The sequence below is a fragment of the Mauremys mutica genome, chromosome 1 (assembly GCF_020497125.1).
Source record: "Mauremys mutica isolate MM-2020 ecotype Southern chromosome 1, ASM2049712v1, whole genome shotgun sequence".
NCBI lineage: Eukaryota > Metazoa > Chordata > Testudines > Geoemydidae > Mauremys > Mauremys mutica.
Genome location: NC_059072.1, coordinates 227,188,243 through 227,204,766, shown reverse-complemented (window position 1 = coordinate 227,204,766; position 16,524 = coordinate 227,188,243). Strand labels below are relative to the sequence as shown.

General features: G+C 41.4%; 1 protein-coding gene across 10 annotated transcripts in view; it reads right to left on the bottom strand.

The window, feature by feature from the left end:
• Window positions 1-16,524, bottom strand: part of CTPS2 (CTP synthase 2) — a 158,064-nt gene that overhangs the window by 116,469 nt on the left and 25,071 nt on the right. For 9 of the 10 annotated variants that reach the window (XM_045022516.1, XM_045022306.1, XM_045022006.1 and 6 more), the window contains 5 exons: window positions 13,698-13,868; window positions 12,861-12,961; window positions 7,380-7,496; window positions 6,358-6,441; window positions 466-546 (listed from right to left, as the gene is read on the bottom strand). In XM_045022516.1, coding sequence (XP_044878451.1) covers window positions 466-546; window positions 6,358-6,441; window positions 7,380-7,496; window positions 12,861-12,961; window positions 13,698-13,868 — 554 coding nt within the window. The remainder of the gene's footprint in view (window positions 1-465; window positions 547-6,357; window positions 6,442-7,379; window positions 7,497-12,860; window positions 12,962-13,697; window positions 13,869-16,524) is intronic. The other variant, XM_045022377.1, reaches the window with a different exon arrangement.

Sequence of the window (16,524 nt, the reverse complement as noted above, 5' to 3'; positions counted from 1 at the left end):
TGTTATATGCCCATTAGAGACATAAAGAGGATGCTATACATTGTTATAGATGCATCAGTATTATTATAAACCATGGTTTCAAGCAACTTTCTGAAGTATTGTTCTAACAATTTATAACAACTGATTAAACATGTATTCAAAATGTATTAATTCTTAACCCTTTATAAACAATCTATAATTGGATCCTTTGTAGTAAGTGTGACCAAATTATTAAAGGCTATTTGACATACCAATATTAACATGTAAGCAATATCCAGTACTTTTGAGTAGTTTATATTTTATATATTGACTACTTTATATTTCATCATATAATTGCTTGCAATTTAAAAATCAGTGGATTATTGAAACAAGTATTTCTTGGAGATTAAAAACAGAAATACATTCAAATATTTAAGGTGTATAGAACTAAAAAAATCATAATTGTATAGTTTGAGAAAAAAAGAGATGAAGTCTGAAAGTACAAACCTGTTCAGGTTCCACATGGCAAAACATGGAAATCTTTTCCTTCACAGCCATTTCTATGGGCTTTGTACTTCTGCAGACTATCTGTCAAAATACATCATATATAAATCATAAATAAGAAGTGTGGAAAAATAAGATAAGAAAAAACTAAGTAAATGGAAGCTCTTCAACATTAATCATAGAAAAGATTGACCTCTCAAGAAACAACAGCCTGGACAAATATTTTTTTCCTGGGAGTTCTACAATATATCATAACTCACATAAATATCTGTGACGTTGCACTCTATATGATTTTATGAAAATATGCTAATGAGTTTAAATATAATGTAACTGGAATATGCTTCATGCAAAAGGTCTCTTGTAAGGTATCATTACAAAGTTTATAATCTACTGAGTGTGGTCATCCTATTTGTATAAATGTATCACTCTTGTATCTGAAAATATGAAATATAAATCTGAGGGCCTATTGTAATTATGCAAAATTTGGCCATTAATGGTGGTTTGGAATCTTGATGACTCCCATTAACCAGGACAATTGTCTGCAGATGGCTCTGTTTTACTTGTAAGTCTCCTTGTATACTTGTGTGCTGGCAAGTGGGTAACGAAGTCTTACAGTGACGTGATCATGTCACCTGAACTGAAATCCATCTTTAACCTGGTGCTTTTCCACTGAGGAGGAGGGGGTGGGAACCCAGAGAGAGATAAAGGATTCCCACCTTATATAAAAGATATATAAATGGGTGGAACAGAACAAAAGGGGCAGCCATCATGAGGAATCCCCTAGCTACCACCTGAGCTGGAACAAGGGCTGTACCAGGGGAAAGGACTGTGCCCAGACTAGGAAGGTGTCCAATCTGTGAAAGAGACATATTGAAACATCTCTCAGGGTGAGATTTTATCTGTACTCGGTTGTATTACTGTATTAGGCTTAGATTTGCATTTTTTATTTTATTTCACTTGGTAATTCACTTTGTTCTGTCTGTTACTACTTGGAGCCACTTAAATCCTACTTTCTGTATTTAATAAAATCACTTTTTACTTATTAATTAACCCAGAGTATGTATTAATACCTGGGGGGGAAGGGCAAACAGCTGTGCATCTCTCTCTTTCAGTGTTATAGAGGGCAAACAATTTATGAGTTTACCTTGTATAAGCTTTATACAGGGTAAAATGTATTTATTTGGGGTTTGGACACCATTGGGAGTTGGACATCTGACTGTTAAAGGCAGGAACACTTCTGTAAGTTGCTTTCAGTTAAGCCTACAGCTGTTAGGGGACGTGGTTCAGACCTAGGTCTGGGTTTGCAGCAGGCTAGCGGGTCTGGCTCAAACCAGGCAGGGCACTGAAGTCCTAAGCTGCCAGGGCAGGAAAGCAGGGGCAGAAGTAGTCTTGGCACATCAGTTGACAGTTCCCAAGGGGGTTTCTGTGATCCAACCCATCACAATACCATTTAACAAGAGATAGCTACATCAGATCTCCACCAACATATCTATACCTTTATTCACCTACTTTCCTGTAGTCTACTTTTTATATTTCCATTGCTTCCTCTGCTTGCAATGCTACCTCTCTCACCTCCTCCTCAATTCCCCACTTCTTCCTGACCCTACTCTTTATTCTTTCATGCTTTACTCATTTACTCTTCAGGTACCATTTAAGTAACACACCAAAGAGCAAAGAATAAAGAGAGTCAAAAGATACATTATCACCAAGTTTGTTGTGTTTTTTTCAGTTATCCTTTGTTTATTTACATTACTTTCTTTATCTTTCAAGTACCTTAACAGTACCTTTTGGTTTGTTTGTCATTCACCTGACTGCTGCCCAGTGGACCTGGGAGCTGCTCTGTGTCCCTGGAAGAGAAGATCGATAGACCAAAGAGAGGAGTTTCTTTTCTTTTCTAACTTTCCAATTCCCTTTTTCTGATGTATTTATATCTGTGAATCCTTTGTGCTGAAAGCAGGACATTTGGGAATTTGTGGAAATATTTGCAATTTTTACCAACAAGGAATTTTTTTTTCCAGGACAGATGCTAAGTGATTAATTTCTCAGTTATTATTTATGTTACAATAGCATGTAGGAGCCCTAGTCTCCATGATGTATGCCACTGTACAAACACAGAATGCCTTTCCCACCTGTTTCTGATTTGTTTGTGTGCAAGTGCTGATTATATTTTTTAAAGCTTTTTTGTTCAGTAAACTTGCTCTTACTCCTTGATCACTTTGCTAAGTAAAAGAATGCATGCCAACTAAATTTTATTTCCCCTACCCTCAAAATAGGTACTCCAGTATGGAAAAATGTAATGCAAACCATAAAGAAAGAACTAGTGCAAGTTCTAATCATTAAAGAAGAATTATGCAAGTAATTTTTAAATTCCCTTTACCTAAATGTGGGTGAATATCCAGTTACACTTAAAAATTGACTACTGTCTTGGAAAAAGGCTTTATCAACTATGACAATGTGTGTTGAAGACATTACAGAGAAGTCTACAATTCTCAACACAGCTTCAAAGTGGGTGACACTAGGAGTTGAGGGTTGTCTGCATGCTGCGGTAAAATTATTGCTAATGAAGTCATAAAAGTTAAATGCATCAGCAATAGCAGGAAATAAAAAACTATAGTAACAACTGCTGGTTTATATTTCCCAAAACAATAAAATACAGGTGCACAGTAGGAATTATATAATTCAAGGAGGCAGCATTGGCAACCAGACAAGATATAATTTTTCAAGCTGTCATGAGAGAGTCCCTTGGATGTATAGACATTGTGCATGCAAACAGACATTTTTCAAAGCTCTTTAGCTTAGAAAAAGAAGACTACTCCCTCTGTTTGAGTGGTCAACAGCTACAGATAGTAGGAAAAATATTGCTCTTATGCCTAAACTCAGGATATGGGAAAGTGACTACATTAATCTGTTTTCCTTTCATTCCACACTCAAAAATTAATAGTTTTTAAAAATCTAATTTTCAAAATAAAGCACAGGCAATTACTTTAACTGTCTCCAGAAATCAGGTACCCATTTTGTGTCTGAAGTTAATTACATGCCACAGAGTTTGAAATTTAGGCCCTAAATCTTAAAATATTGGGTACGAGTTAAAACTTTGCGTCAAAAAACAGTTAAGGTTACTAAGTCACAACAGTGTGGTTACCTATCATGTCCTTTACAAAACTGAGGATGTTGCAGTTACAATGAAGGGATTTTGATAACTGAATTCTAATGGTTGTTAAGATAGCCTACAGTGAAAATATAGGCACTTTTTTTTTTAAATAGTGAAAACTGAAATAAAGCAAAGAAATGAGTAGCTAAGGTAATAAATCTTACCTAACCTACATATAACTATAGATATTATCATTATCAGATGGCAGACAATGCACCACAATGAAACAACCTTAATGCCAATCTATGGATTGTTTGACTTCTTTTATTTGTACATTTGACTTACGTATTTTTGTTAGCTTGATTTCAGTAGCTAAATATTTTCTTTGAATAGGTATTTTTAAATGGTAAATATTGGTTAATATATTTATCCATTAACAGTAAAAAATCCTGGTACAGTGCCTATAATTGCTTTTTTCTTGATAGTAATGTGTATGTAGTTTAATAGGAAAATTATGTAATGTTATGAATGTATGATAAAATTAAATAGGTAGCCTTGCATTACAGGCTTACTGATGTGGATCATTAAAGTGTATGCAGAGAATTGTTTCCTTTTCAAAACTGTATCATACTGTTTATTTTTCGAGTTTCCTAATGACAGAACAGTATTTATTTTGAGTAAGTATTAGGGTTGCTGGGTGATAATTATATAGGGGTTTTTTTTATTCTTGATAACGCTAATGTGTTTGTTTATTATACGTAGAGGTGAATTCACTGTGACTTAGTCTCAACTGTTGTTTTAAAAAATTACTCTTAAATTTTGGAATTTGCCAGTGTGTGTTTTCTTTGGGGTTAGTTTGTTTTTGGTTTTTTGCATCTTACGTTTCTTCCTTTGTTTCAGAAAACAGACAGTATTTTAATTTTTTTAACAAACAGTATTCAGTCTTACCACATTTAAACCATTCAGGTGATTTATTAAATATAATTTTAAAATTTGTTATAGTTAGTATGGACAACTGATTCCCCCATATATACAAATATTAATATTTTTATAATGAACCACCAACACATATTTAGTTTAATGGGTTATAAAAAGTATATTCATTTATTTTATGAGGCAATCACTGTTGGATAGGAGGCTTCTAATTTGTAGAAATTAAGGTAATCTGAAAGTCCATTTTTATTATTGGATTTTAGAAAAGAAAATTGGCAAAGTTTAACAAGTCTGCCACAAGTACATTGTTGATAGCCGGAACACTCCATGGGAGTTCTGTCTGGGAAAGGCACGAAGGGCTAGGCTTTCAAAGTGCTGGCAGATTAACTAATTTTGCAGTGTTCATTAGTGAGATTATTGATTTACCTGCGATAGGAACAAAATTCAATAACTTTGTTCTACCAAATTACACTTAGTTGGTATTCCGAACATGAGGATGTAATTTATGACTGAAGCAGTAGCATTTAACTAGAAGAACATATGGACTAAAAAGTTATATCTCTTGGAAAGGTTCAGGAAAAAGAAAATTTACAAAAGAAAGGCAGAACACAATATTACTTGTGTACATTGTCATTGTATAATAACATAATTATACCAAACAGCAGAATTGTGTATCTTATTAGGGGCTTGATACTGCAAGATACTACACACTCCTGTGAAGTGCTAAACAGCTTCAACTCCCAACAGAGTCAGTGGAGGGAGGGAGCTCAGGCCATTAAGGGAATGCCCAGCACCTTGCAGAGCTGAGCCCTTAGAGCTATATTATGGTTTTGCCCAGAGCCCCAAGCAAAGGGCTGCTACTAGAGCAGACCAGGAAGCAGATTCTGGCTCAGATCATTGCAATCTGTCTCCCCTCTGCTCCAAAGACAAAGTACCCCATGACAGGCTTCTATGCAGTGCAGCGTATTTTATTTGGAAAACAAGCATATCTTTGCTAGTTAGTGTGTTGGCCTCTTCTGCATACAGTGGCTCTTTAGAGTCTGCTTTCCACCCCACGCTTCACCTGTGATACTGGTGGCCAGGCTGAGGAAATAATCCGACACCTTTGCACATTCATTCACACATTTTATAGTTAAATTGTTTGTCTGAACATCCATATTTTAATTGGATACATATTTTCAAATGATGGATTATTTTTCTGAATTCATTAGTAAAACTGATGATAAAGCCTCACATTCCAAGAATTCCTCTCAGAACAGATCCAACCTTAACCCTAGATTTTTAAAGGCATGTATAGAGATTTTGCTATAAGACTCTTAAATGGGAAGTGCATATCTAGACCCCCATGATATTTGAGGGATTAAAGTATATTGACATTCAGTACATTTTTGTCATTTAATTTCTTTGGTTTTTAGTACACTGGTATGGTCCAAGTTGCTTCCTTCCCCTCCCTCATAAGGGCTTGTCTACACTTGAAATACTACAGCAGCAACAGCTGCACCACTGCAGCTGCACTGCTGTAGCACTTCAAAGTAGACACTACCTCTGACAACAGGAAGTATTCTCTCACTGGCATAGGTAATCCACCTCCCCAGGAGGTGGTAGCTAGGTCAACAGAATAATTCTTCTATTGATATAGCACTCTCTATACTATGGGTTAAGTCAACTTAAATACACCGCTCAGAGATGTGGGTTTTTCATACCCCTGCACGACAGTTAAACCAACTTAATTTTCTAGTGCAGACCTGGCCTAAGACAGATTCCCTTTCAGAGTAGAAAGAACTGGAGCCTTATGCTTTGAATTATTTACATGCACCAATACATCTAGATGACCTATAAACACAGATTTTATCATAGCCCTAGGAACTCACCAGATCTGGAGACAAACCTAGGCCCCTCAGTGCTCGAACACTGTTCTGTGTAGGTTTTGTTTTCTGTTCTCCAGTAGCATTAGGCTGGAAACATATATTTTAAAGGCTGAAACAGTAACTCAGTTCTAGTATCAGGACAATTATAGTTAAAAACAAAGAAATATCAGTGAAAGTAAGGATATTGACAAGGAGAAAAAAGTATATATCAAAGCAAAGCACAATATGTTAGAATGGAGAATAGGAACACTGTATTATTGCATGCATTAGAAACTCTGTGGAATTACCAGCCAAACAGCACTAATTGAGGCCAACTGTCTCTTTTAGATCAGTATATAGAGAGTATAGGCCTCAGAACTGAGGAGGAGAAATGTCCAAAACTGGACTTTCTGTAGTAGCTTGGAAACTCCGCAAAACAGTGCCATGCCTTCAATGACCTTCCACAAGTGGAACTGATTGGAATTTAGTACACAACTCTGTCCTCAAATATACCCATTCAACTGCCATTGAAATTAATTGTAAATGAGTTAATGTAAATCAGGACAGAATATCCTCCTTTTTATCTATATAGATAATCCAAAAGAAATTCTGGAAAATATGGTGGTATTGCCAGTACCCCACATCTACCTTCCAAAAACTTGCCTATGAATATTTACAACTTTAAAAAAAACCCAAAAACTTCTAATCTATTTTTTGGTGTAAAAGTTATGGTTAGATAGAACACAACATTTTCAGCATTATAAAGCAGCTGTAACCTTATAGATGAGTTAGTATTATTAGTCTTCACTCACATTACCTGGAATACTAAAAAGGGAGACTATTAAAGAATATTGGGTGAAATCCTGGCTCCAGTAAAATCAACGGCAAAACTCCCACTGGCTTCAGAGGAGCAAAGATTTTAGCTATTGTCTCTTTAAGCTTTAAAACACTGACTCTCTCCACTACAACTCCTGAAAAAATGATATAGAATGCAGTACATGGCAAAACTTAACTGAAAATTAAAATATATGATCTTACTAATTTACCTGTGGTACAAGGCTAACGTGGATATTGCAGAAGTTTTCTCTTTTTGCCTTAAACTGGAACTGTCTGAATGCCTCAACAAATGGCATTCCTTCAATGTCTCCAATAGTTCCACCTAGCTGAAAAAGAAGGCCCAGAATTTACTACTGCTCTGACAATAAAAAAAATAAATTTCTTCTCTGTGTGAGCCTTGAAAATTTCAACTGCTCATCTCAGTTGTGCATGTTGTAAGAGGGAGAAAGAATGAAGCATGGTTCTGAAAGTACATCTTGTATCATTACATGGGCCATTTCATGTGGAAAACTTTACTCATTTTCAATGCTGTTTTTATTCATTTTCAATGCTGAGGGCACAGTTTTCCACAAGAATAAGTCTGTTACCACTGAAAACTATATGCTTTATATACAATTTTCAGTATCTTGAAGACACCTGCTTTCTTGAATCAAGTAGTAGGGAACAAGTTATCAATACAGTAAACTGTAATTTGGTAAATGAGAATGAAAATGTTTTTAGTTTCCTGTTTTCTAAATTAATAACAAATGCGGGAAATGTGAAAAGGGCATCTAATGCTATTATCATAGCTCTACAATGGGATAAACTGCACATCAGCAGTTTGGCATCCTGGTAAAAGCAGAAATAATTAGAAACATGTTATGCCAGAACAAGATAGATGTAAGGAATAAATTAAATTTATAAAAAAACGTATTCAGCAATAGCTATGATAGAAAGATTGGAGCTGCTTAAACAGTCTTCCATCAAGATCCTTAAAAGCAAAATTATCTGAGAATGTGGTCTGATGTGCCCTCTTGTGGTCTCTGGAATTATTGCACATTTTTGTTCAAATAAAATTAAAAAAAACACACACGCCCACATACACAAAGACTTTACTGTATTTGACATATATATAATAAACCTACTTACTGCAACAATTTGCAATTGATACATTATATTTGTAACCTAAAAGCCTTGCAATCTTCAAACCAAGGATCCTGTCTTGGTCTCTACAGAAAGTTTCCTGACTTTGAGAAAAGAATCACTGACAGACTCACCCCTATCTAATGTAAGGAAGTTCCTGTGCACTTTTTCTGTTTATTGCTCTTTCTAAGCTTAAAGGAAATGTTGGATCTATATTGTACACTTCATAAATATACTGGAAACTTTCTGATCAAGCCGAAACCTTAGGCTAAAATCAAGGCTGGATTGTCTTTCCAAAAGATATGCTATAGTTCAAAAAGAAACTATGAGCTTCGTACAGAAGTAAATAAGTGTCTATGGCCTGCATTATGCTGGTGTTCAAACTAGATGATAAATAATAGTCCTTTCTGGCCTTTAAAGCCCATTAAATACTCTTTCTTCAAATTCCCAGATATGTCTTCTTCAGAAATTTCATTAAAACTTGAATGATAATAAATAGTACCATCTTGCACTTATGTAGTGCTTTTCATCCATACATCTCAAAGTGCTTTACACAGGAGGGACTATACTGCTTTGCAAGACCTTAAAAATAAAATAGCTAAAATGTGACCTCAATCCATAAGTACTTAGATACATTCTTGAAAGCATGATCATGAACAACATGACAGGATCCTTGGTTTGAAGATGGCAAGCTATGATTTGAGAAGAGTTCTTCTACTGACTATGATGTCTTGATTTCTAAGATCATCAAGGAAATTAAGTCCTGCTCCTAATATTGTTAACCCAGTGTATGTAGCTGGAATCCATTGTATATGGCTTGCGAAAATCCAGGAAAGGTGAAAATATATACATCAGAAAAAACAGTTATTCACCTTTTGTAACTGTTGCTCTTCAAGATGTGTTGCTCATATCTATTCTAGTTAGGTGTGTGCACCGATGTCGGAAACTTTTCCTTAGCAGCTATCCGTCAGGCTGGCTATCTGTGGAGCCCCCTGGAGTGGCACCAATATGATGCTCTATATATGACCCTGCCAGCCCGACCCCCACTTCAGTTCCTTCTTCCCGGCTACTCCGACAGAGGGGAAGGTGTGTGTGGGGCGGAATGGAATGGATGTGAGCAACATATCTCGAAGAACAATAATTACAAAAGGTGAGTAACCGTTTTTTCTTGAGTGCTTGCTCATATCAATTCCAGTTAGGTGACTCCCAAGCCTTACCTCGGAGGTGGGGTCAGAGTCAAGGTATTGCAGACTGGAGAATCGCCCTGCCGAAAGCCGCATCGTCACGTGATTGGTGAACGATGGCATAGTGTGACGTGAAGGTATGCACCAAACTCCATGTGGCAGTCCTGCAGATGTCCTGGAGGGGTACGTGTGCCAGGAAGGCTGCTGGCGAGGCCTGAGCCCTCATGGAGTGAGCCGTGACAACAGGCAGAAGGACCTTCGCTAAGCCATAGCAAGCGCAAATACACGCTGTGATCCAGGAGGATATCTGCTGGGAAGAGACTGGTGAACCGTAGACCTCCCTTTGCCTTGGGAATGAGGAAGTAGTGTGAGTAGAAGCCCTTGCCTCTGAGCTCCCGAGGTACCTCCTCCACTGCTCCTAGAGCTAGGAGGGACTGGACCTCCTGGATGAGAAGTTGCTCATGAGAGGGACGGGCAAGGGGGGTGGGAGGGCGGGGAGGAGCAGACCTGGATAGAATAGCCTGCCTCTACTGTGCGGAAGACCCACTGGTCCGATGTAATAAGGGACCATGAACGGGTAGAAGTGGGATAGGCAGTTCAGAAAGTGAGGGTGACTGGTCCGGGTATGGACTGGTAATCCATCCTCATGCACATCTTCAAAATGGGCGCTTAGGGCCCGGAAGGGCTTTAGACTGTCCCTGGCCCTGCCCTGGAGGAGGATGTGATGGTCTGTACCTGGTGTATCTAATCCTCCTACGGGACAAGTCCTGCCTGGGTCTAGCAGGGAAAGACCACTGCTGGGAGGGCTTGCGTTTAAACAGCTTTCTTTGAGTTGCCGGGGTGTGCATGCTGAGAGACTTAATTGTGTTCCTTGAATCTTTCAGGCTATGTAACCTAAAGTTGGTCTGTTCAGTGACGAGCCCCTGACCATCGAACAGGAGGTGTTGAATAGTCTGCTGAACTTCCGGCAGAAGACCTGAGGACTGAAGCCAGGCGTTATGCTGCATGGCAACACCAGATGCCAGCATACATGCCTTCACATCCACGGCATCCAGGGAGCCTTTAAGAGCTATCCGAGACACTAGTCTGCCCTCCTCCACAATGGCTCTCAGCTCCTGCTGAGTGTCCAATGGGAGGAGCTCTTTGAACTTTTGGATAGCAGACGAGGAGTTATAACTGTATCTGCTAAGGATCGCAAGCTGATTAGCAATCCATAGGGAGAGGCCACTGGTAGAATAAACCTTCCTCCCAAAGAGATCCAGACGTTTCGCGTCTCTTGATTTAGGGGCGGGCCCTTGCTGGCCCTGCCTTTCTTTTTCGTTTACCACATCCACCACCAGGGAGCACAGGGAGGGATGGGTAAAAAAGGTATTCGTACCCCTTAGTGGGGACAAAATACTTTCTTTTTGCCCCTTTGGCCATGTGAGGAATGGAGGCCAGAGTTTGCCAGATTGTTTTGGCATTTGACTGGATGGTCTTTATAACGGGCAGCTCCACCCTAGAGGGCCCTTCTGGTGTCAGAATGTTCACCACAGGGTCCTCTTCTTCTACTACCTCTTCCACCAGGAGATTCATATTTAAGGCCACTCGCCGTAAGAGTTCCTGTAAAGCCTGACAGTCCATGGATGGAGGGCCGGATGTAGATGTACCCGCCATCGCTTCATCAGGAGAAGATGAGGCGGCGGCGACCGGCAGGATCAGGTCTGAAACAGTCCCTTGGTCCACTGGATCCAGTTCCTCCTGGGCACCGGCTGTAGTCTCCACCAGGGGTGGGGCTGGGTCCAGCGATTGAGTGGGATCTGGAGGAGGACGACTGATGGTTGCCTCGGGAATATGGGACCCAGAGCGTGAAGGTGGAGGGACGCCGGGAGGGAGCGCCCTGGGCTTGGTGGTACACCCAGGGGGTCCAGAACTGCCACTGAGGCTGCCAGTGGGGCGCTGAAGTGTCCCATTCGATACTGCCCGGGCCTGACTGAGGTACCGCTGATGTCCCTGATGCCCTACCCGACCTAAGGGAGGGTGACTGGGAGCGGGACTGCCAAGGAGGGGTGGTGCACTGTGTCAGGGGGAGTTCCGCGTCCCCCAACAAGCAGGATGGGTGCTGTGCGGAGTGGCGGGATCCAGACAGTGTCCAGCAGTGCCGTTGCCTCAGTGGAGATCGGCCAGGGGAGTGCAACCATGATCGGTGCCATGCCGGAGAGCGATGCCGTGACGGAGAGCGGTGGTTTTGCGGATGGTGTCTCGCGATGGAGAGCGGTGCCACTGTGTAGAGCGGTGTTGGTTCGAGTGGTGCCGGGGGTGCGACTACCGCCTGAGGCCTTTGTGGAGGCTTCTCCGTGGCCTGCTTCCTACGAGTGGCCGGGGAGTGGGAGTAGTGCCAGAGAGAGCGCTTTTGGGCCCCCGAAGACCGTCAAGCCCTAGAGGGGCATGCTGAGTCCTTTTTCAGTTCTGCAGACGATACCGCTGGAGGGGCGCACCGCACCGAGGCACTCGGGGCCGAGTCTTGAGGCGGACGAAGGGCGGACTCCATGAGGAATTGTTTCAGTCTAATGTCTCTCTCCTTTCTAGTGCAAAGTTTAAATGCTTTGCAAATCCTGCACTTATCCGCCTGATGGGCCTCTCCCAGACACCAAAGACAGGAGTCATGGGGGTCGCCCGTGGGCATAGGCTTGCTGCAGGAACTGCAAGGTTTGAAGACCTGGGATGGCATAGACCGTAGGGCACTCGTTGAAAGGGAAAACCCCTGCAAGCATTAACAACTATACTTAACACTAAAGATAACAAAAAACTAACACTTAACTAACAATAAGGTAACTATACACAGAGATAAGTAGAGTAGCTAGGGAGTTGTGGAGCACTTGCAAATAAGAGACCACTGTTCGAATAACCATCACTGGTGGTAAGAAGGAACTGAAGGGGGGTCGGGCCAGCAGGGTCATATGTAGAGCACCATATCGGCGCCACTCCAGGGGGCTCCACAGCTGGCCCGACGGGTAGCTGCTAGGGAAAAGTTTCCGACATCCGGGCACCTAGCGTGCGCACACACCTAACTGGAATTGATACGAGCAAGCACTCAAAGAAGAACTGGCTGCTTTAAGAGAGAATCAGCTCCTAAGGAGACATTCTTCAGCAAGTTTCAGTGCTCTGCATGGGGATTTAATCACATTAATGGAAGTCACAGGGAGTAATCCATGCATAACATACTCAGAATTAATGCCAAGGGCCATACAGTATTTGTGTGTCTTTGTTGTTGCTATCCCTATCAACTCAGTCTGACATATATACACAACACAAAACAAGGGAGGAAAAGAAAGCTCTATTTATTCATCACACAAAGCCAGCCCCACGGATTACAGCTACAGAGATGGGAAGTTTCATACTTGCCTCAATGACACATATTTGTGGCTCTTTCTTGTCACTGTCCACAGGAACCTTTGCCTGATTCATCACCCATTCTTGAACAACATCAGTAATGTGTGGAACAACTGCAAGGCAAAATGAAAAAAGGAAGCACTTCCTAATGTAGGACCACATATTGCTTCCTACTCAGAGAGGAGAGAAAAACCCAGTGGGGTAATTGAGCTGGTGGGATGAAAGGGGGCAGCAGCAGCAGCCCCATGGCATGTTCCTCCTTTCTTTGAGCCTGTGGAAGTCCCTCCAGAAGACTAAAGTATGGCCAAGTCTTGTTGGCAAGGAAGAAGGGTGGAGCCAAGGCAGCAAAGAGCAGCTGCTCTATGCAGTATGCCTCCTCTGAAACCTGAATGGATGAGCATGCCAGCACTTCCAATGTGAATGACTGCATGCAAATTTAAAAGGATGTTCCTGAATATTTATAGATGCAACTGAAATTTGCTCTTTATAAACATATATGCAAGTAAAACTTGATTACTGGAATGCAAATGGGAAGCAAACTCCTCCTGGATCATCTGGAGGACAGAATGATGTGCTCAACTAGAAGAATAGGCAGCTTCGGCACACTTACCTACTGTACTCAAACTGTCCTTGACCTAAAATAACTTACAATTTCAGTTGTCCAATTTATCAACAAAATTGTCATAAATCCAGGAAAGTTTTTGAAGTGACCACTTCATTCACATTAATCCAATAATGCAAATATGTCAGTAACCCTCTGAGTGAATAAAAGTTACCCGTGTAATTGTTCTAAACAGTCTTATTAGAAACTCAACTAATCTGCATGAATTTAAACTACATGGAAAGTACCTTGAACTGTCTTTCCCAAGTAATCACCATGTCTTTCTTTATTGATTACATGTTGATAGATCTTTCCAGTGGTGATGTTATTATCTTTATATAAGTTGATGTCCAAGAATCTTTCATAATTTCCCAAGTCTAAGTCAACTTCTCCCCCATCGTTTAGTACAAAAACTTCACCTGAAAAAGAAAATGAAAAGGTAAAAAATAAATTGCACTGGGATTTCCTCCTACATTAACACATAGGAAAGCAATGATTACAAATTACTAAATAAATGGCAGGAATTCTACAAACATAAAAAATACATTTTAGTAAAGGTGCTGTATAAATAAGCGCAATGAAATGCAGTGCTTTATTTCAATTATGTTAATTATTTTAGGCTCAGATTTGGGGTAAAATTTGCATGAGTGACTTAGCAACTTTTGGAAAATTTACCCCTAGTTTTGATTCAGTTGTTTCATCATAAATATCTGGTTCATCATATCCACAGCTAGGGTCTTATCCAAAGACCACTAAAGTCAGTGGAATATTTCCATTGACTTCAAAGAGCTTTGGATCAAGCCAGAGCCTTTTTTCGATCTCTAAAGATGCCTCTTTTAAACATCAGCCTGTGAGGTAACCACACCTGTTTCTTCCCACATGGCTCCATATGAAATCAGATGGGAAAGTGTTTTGGCAGAACTGAAAAGTACCTCAGCAAGAGCACTGCTCTTACACATCAATGACTGAATAATTTGCTGGATTCATATTGTAGAAACAAAGATAAAATCTTTTGAAGGTACGCTCTAAAATGTGTAAATACACAGTTGCAATATAAAAACGTGTCCATCAGGATATCAAACTCTCTTTGAACAAATAATGAAAGAAAATGCACTGCACAGGAGGGTAGATGATTTACAATCTGATCCTGTTACATGCTAAATTCCTCCAGTGTGCTATTAATTTTCCATTTAAGTTACGGGGGCTGAGTATACACACTACCTCTCAAGAGCAGGCTCTTTGAGAATAAAGAATGAGGAAACTTTGGCTAATTGGAAATCATGAAAAGATTAACCTTGGAACTCTGAACTGTGGGTTCAGCTAGCTAAAGTTACATTGCTGGCAGCATTCTGGTCAAAGGGACCAGTCATCCTGGTGTCTGCTAGAAGGTTACTGATGAGCAAAAGTGAGTGTTGCATACAGAGCTGTATTGATTAGTTGTAAAACTATTGATACAGAAGGCTACTTTGCAAACTTTGAGGAAGACTTAGAATCTGGTACACTGTAATAGTGGGGGAAAGCTGGCATATTTCCGGACTACACAGCCTACTCTTTTAGAGCATGACCCGATACCTATTCAATCAGTGACAGTTTTTCCATTGATTTCAATGGGCATTGGATCAGGCCCTTAAAGAGCAAATGTTTTGGGATTGTAAAAGATAACTGATAATATGATCTAAAAGACTGAAATATGCCTTTCTGTCTCCCATTAGATGACACTGGGGCAAGGAAAGAGGACAGATTTATATATTTCAATCCCCTGAAAAAGTCTAAACATTTATTGCAACCAAAATGCCACTTACATTAACCTGGATGCAGACAAAAAGGGAAACAAGAAGCCATGTAACTGTTCTCTCTACAGTAACTTAATGTCCTCCCGCTTAATGTTGTTTCGAAGTTACGTCGCTGCTCCATTAGGGAACATACTCATTTAAAGTTGTACAATGCTCCTTTATAACGTCGTCTGGCTGACTTTACAAGGGAGCATTGCACAAGTTCCTCTTCTCCGCCTCCTCCTCTTCCCTCCCTCCCAGCACTTCCCCCGCCACCAAACAGCTATCTGGCGGTGCTTAGGACTTTCTGGGAGGAAGGGAGGGAGCAAGCGAGTGAGGAAGCTGCCCCCACCCCCCACAGGCAGGACCACCTGGAACGTAGGGGCTTTAGAGGCTGCAGGGTCCTGTCAAAGTGCCGCTTATCTCCGGCCAGCTTTGAAGGGGAAAGCGCCACTTCTCTCCGGCCGCTGGCTGTGTGGCTGCCCCTGCTCCTCCTGAGTCCTCCAGCCTGTGCTCGCAGGGCCGCATTCTGAAAGGGGCTTTAGAGCTGCAGGCCAGGGCCCCGGGGCCCCCTCAGCCCAGGGCCCTGCTGTCCCTAAAGCCCCTGCGTTCCGGGTGGCTCTGCCTGCTGGGAGGGGGGCAGCTCCCAGAATTGTGGCCATGGGGGCGGTGCCGCACTGCGCAAAGCCACCTGCACACCCCTGCACCAAATAGGAGCTGCCCCAGGTAAGTGCTCTGCACCTCCTGCCTGCCCCAGCCCTGAGCCTCCTCCCGCATCCCCACCTTGAGCGCCCTCCCGCACCCTAACTCTCTCCCAGACCTAACACCCCACCCTGAGCACCCTCCCGCACCCTAACTCCCTCGCAGACCCAACACCCCACCCTGATCACCCTCCCATACCCTAACTCCATCCCAGATCCTGCACCCCCAGCCCTGAGCCCCAGGGGTAAGCCAGGGGCACCTCCCCACCACAGTACAGTACTGTACAGTATATAATGCCTTTTGTCTGCCCCACAAAAATCTCCTTGGAACCTAACCCCTCGCATTTACATTCAATCTTATGGGAAAACTGGATTTGTTTAACATTGTTTCACTTAGAGTTGCATTTTTAAGGAACATAACTAAGTTAACTGAGTATCAGAGGGGTAGCCGTGTTAGTCTGGTTCTGTAGAAGCAGCAAAGAATCCTGTGGCACCTTATAGACTAACAGACGTTTTGCAGCATGAGCTTTCGTGGGTGAATACCCACTTCTTCAGATGCCATCTGAAGAAGTGGGTATTCACCCACGAAAGCTCATGCTGCA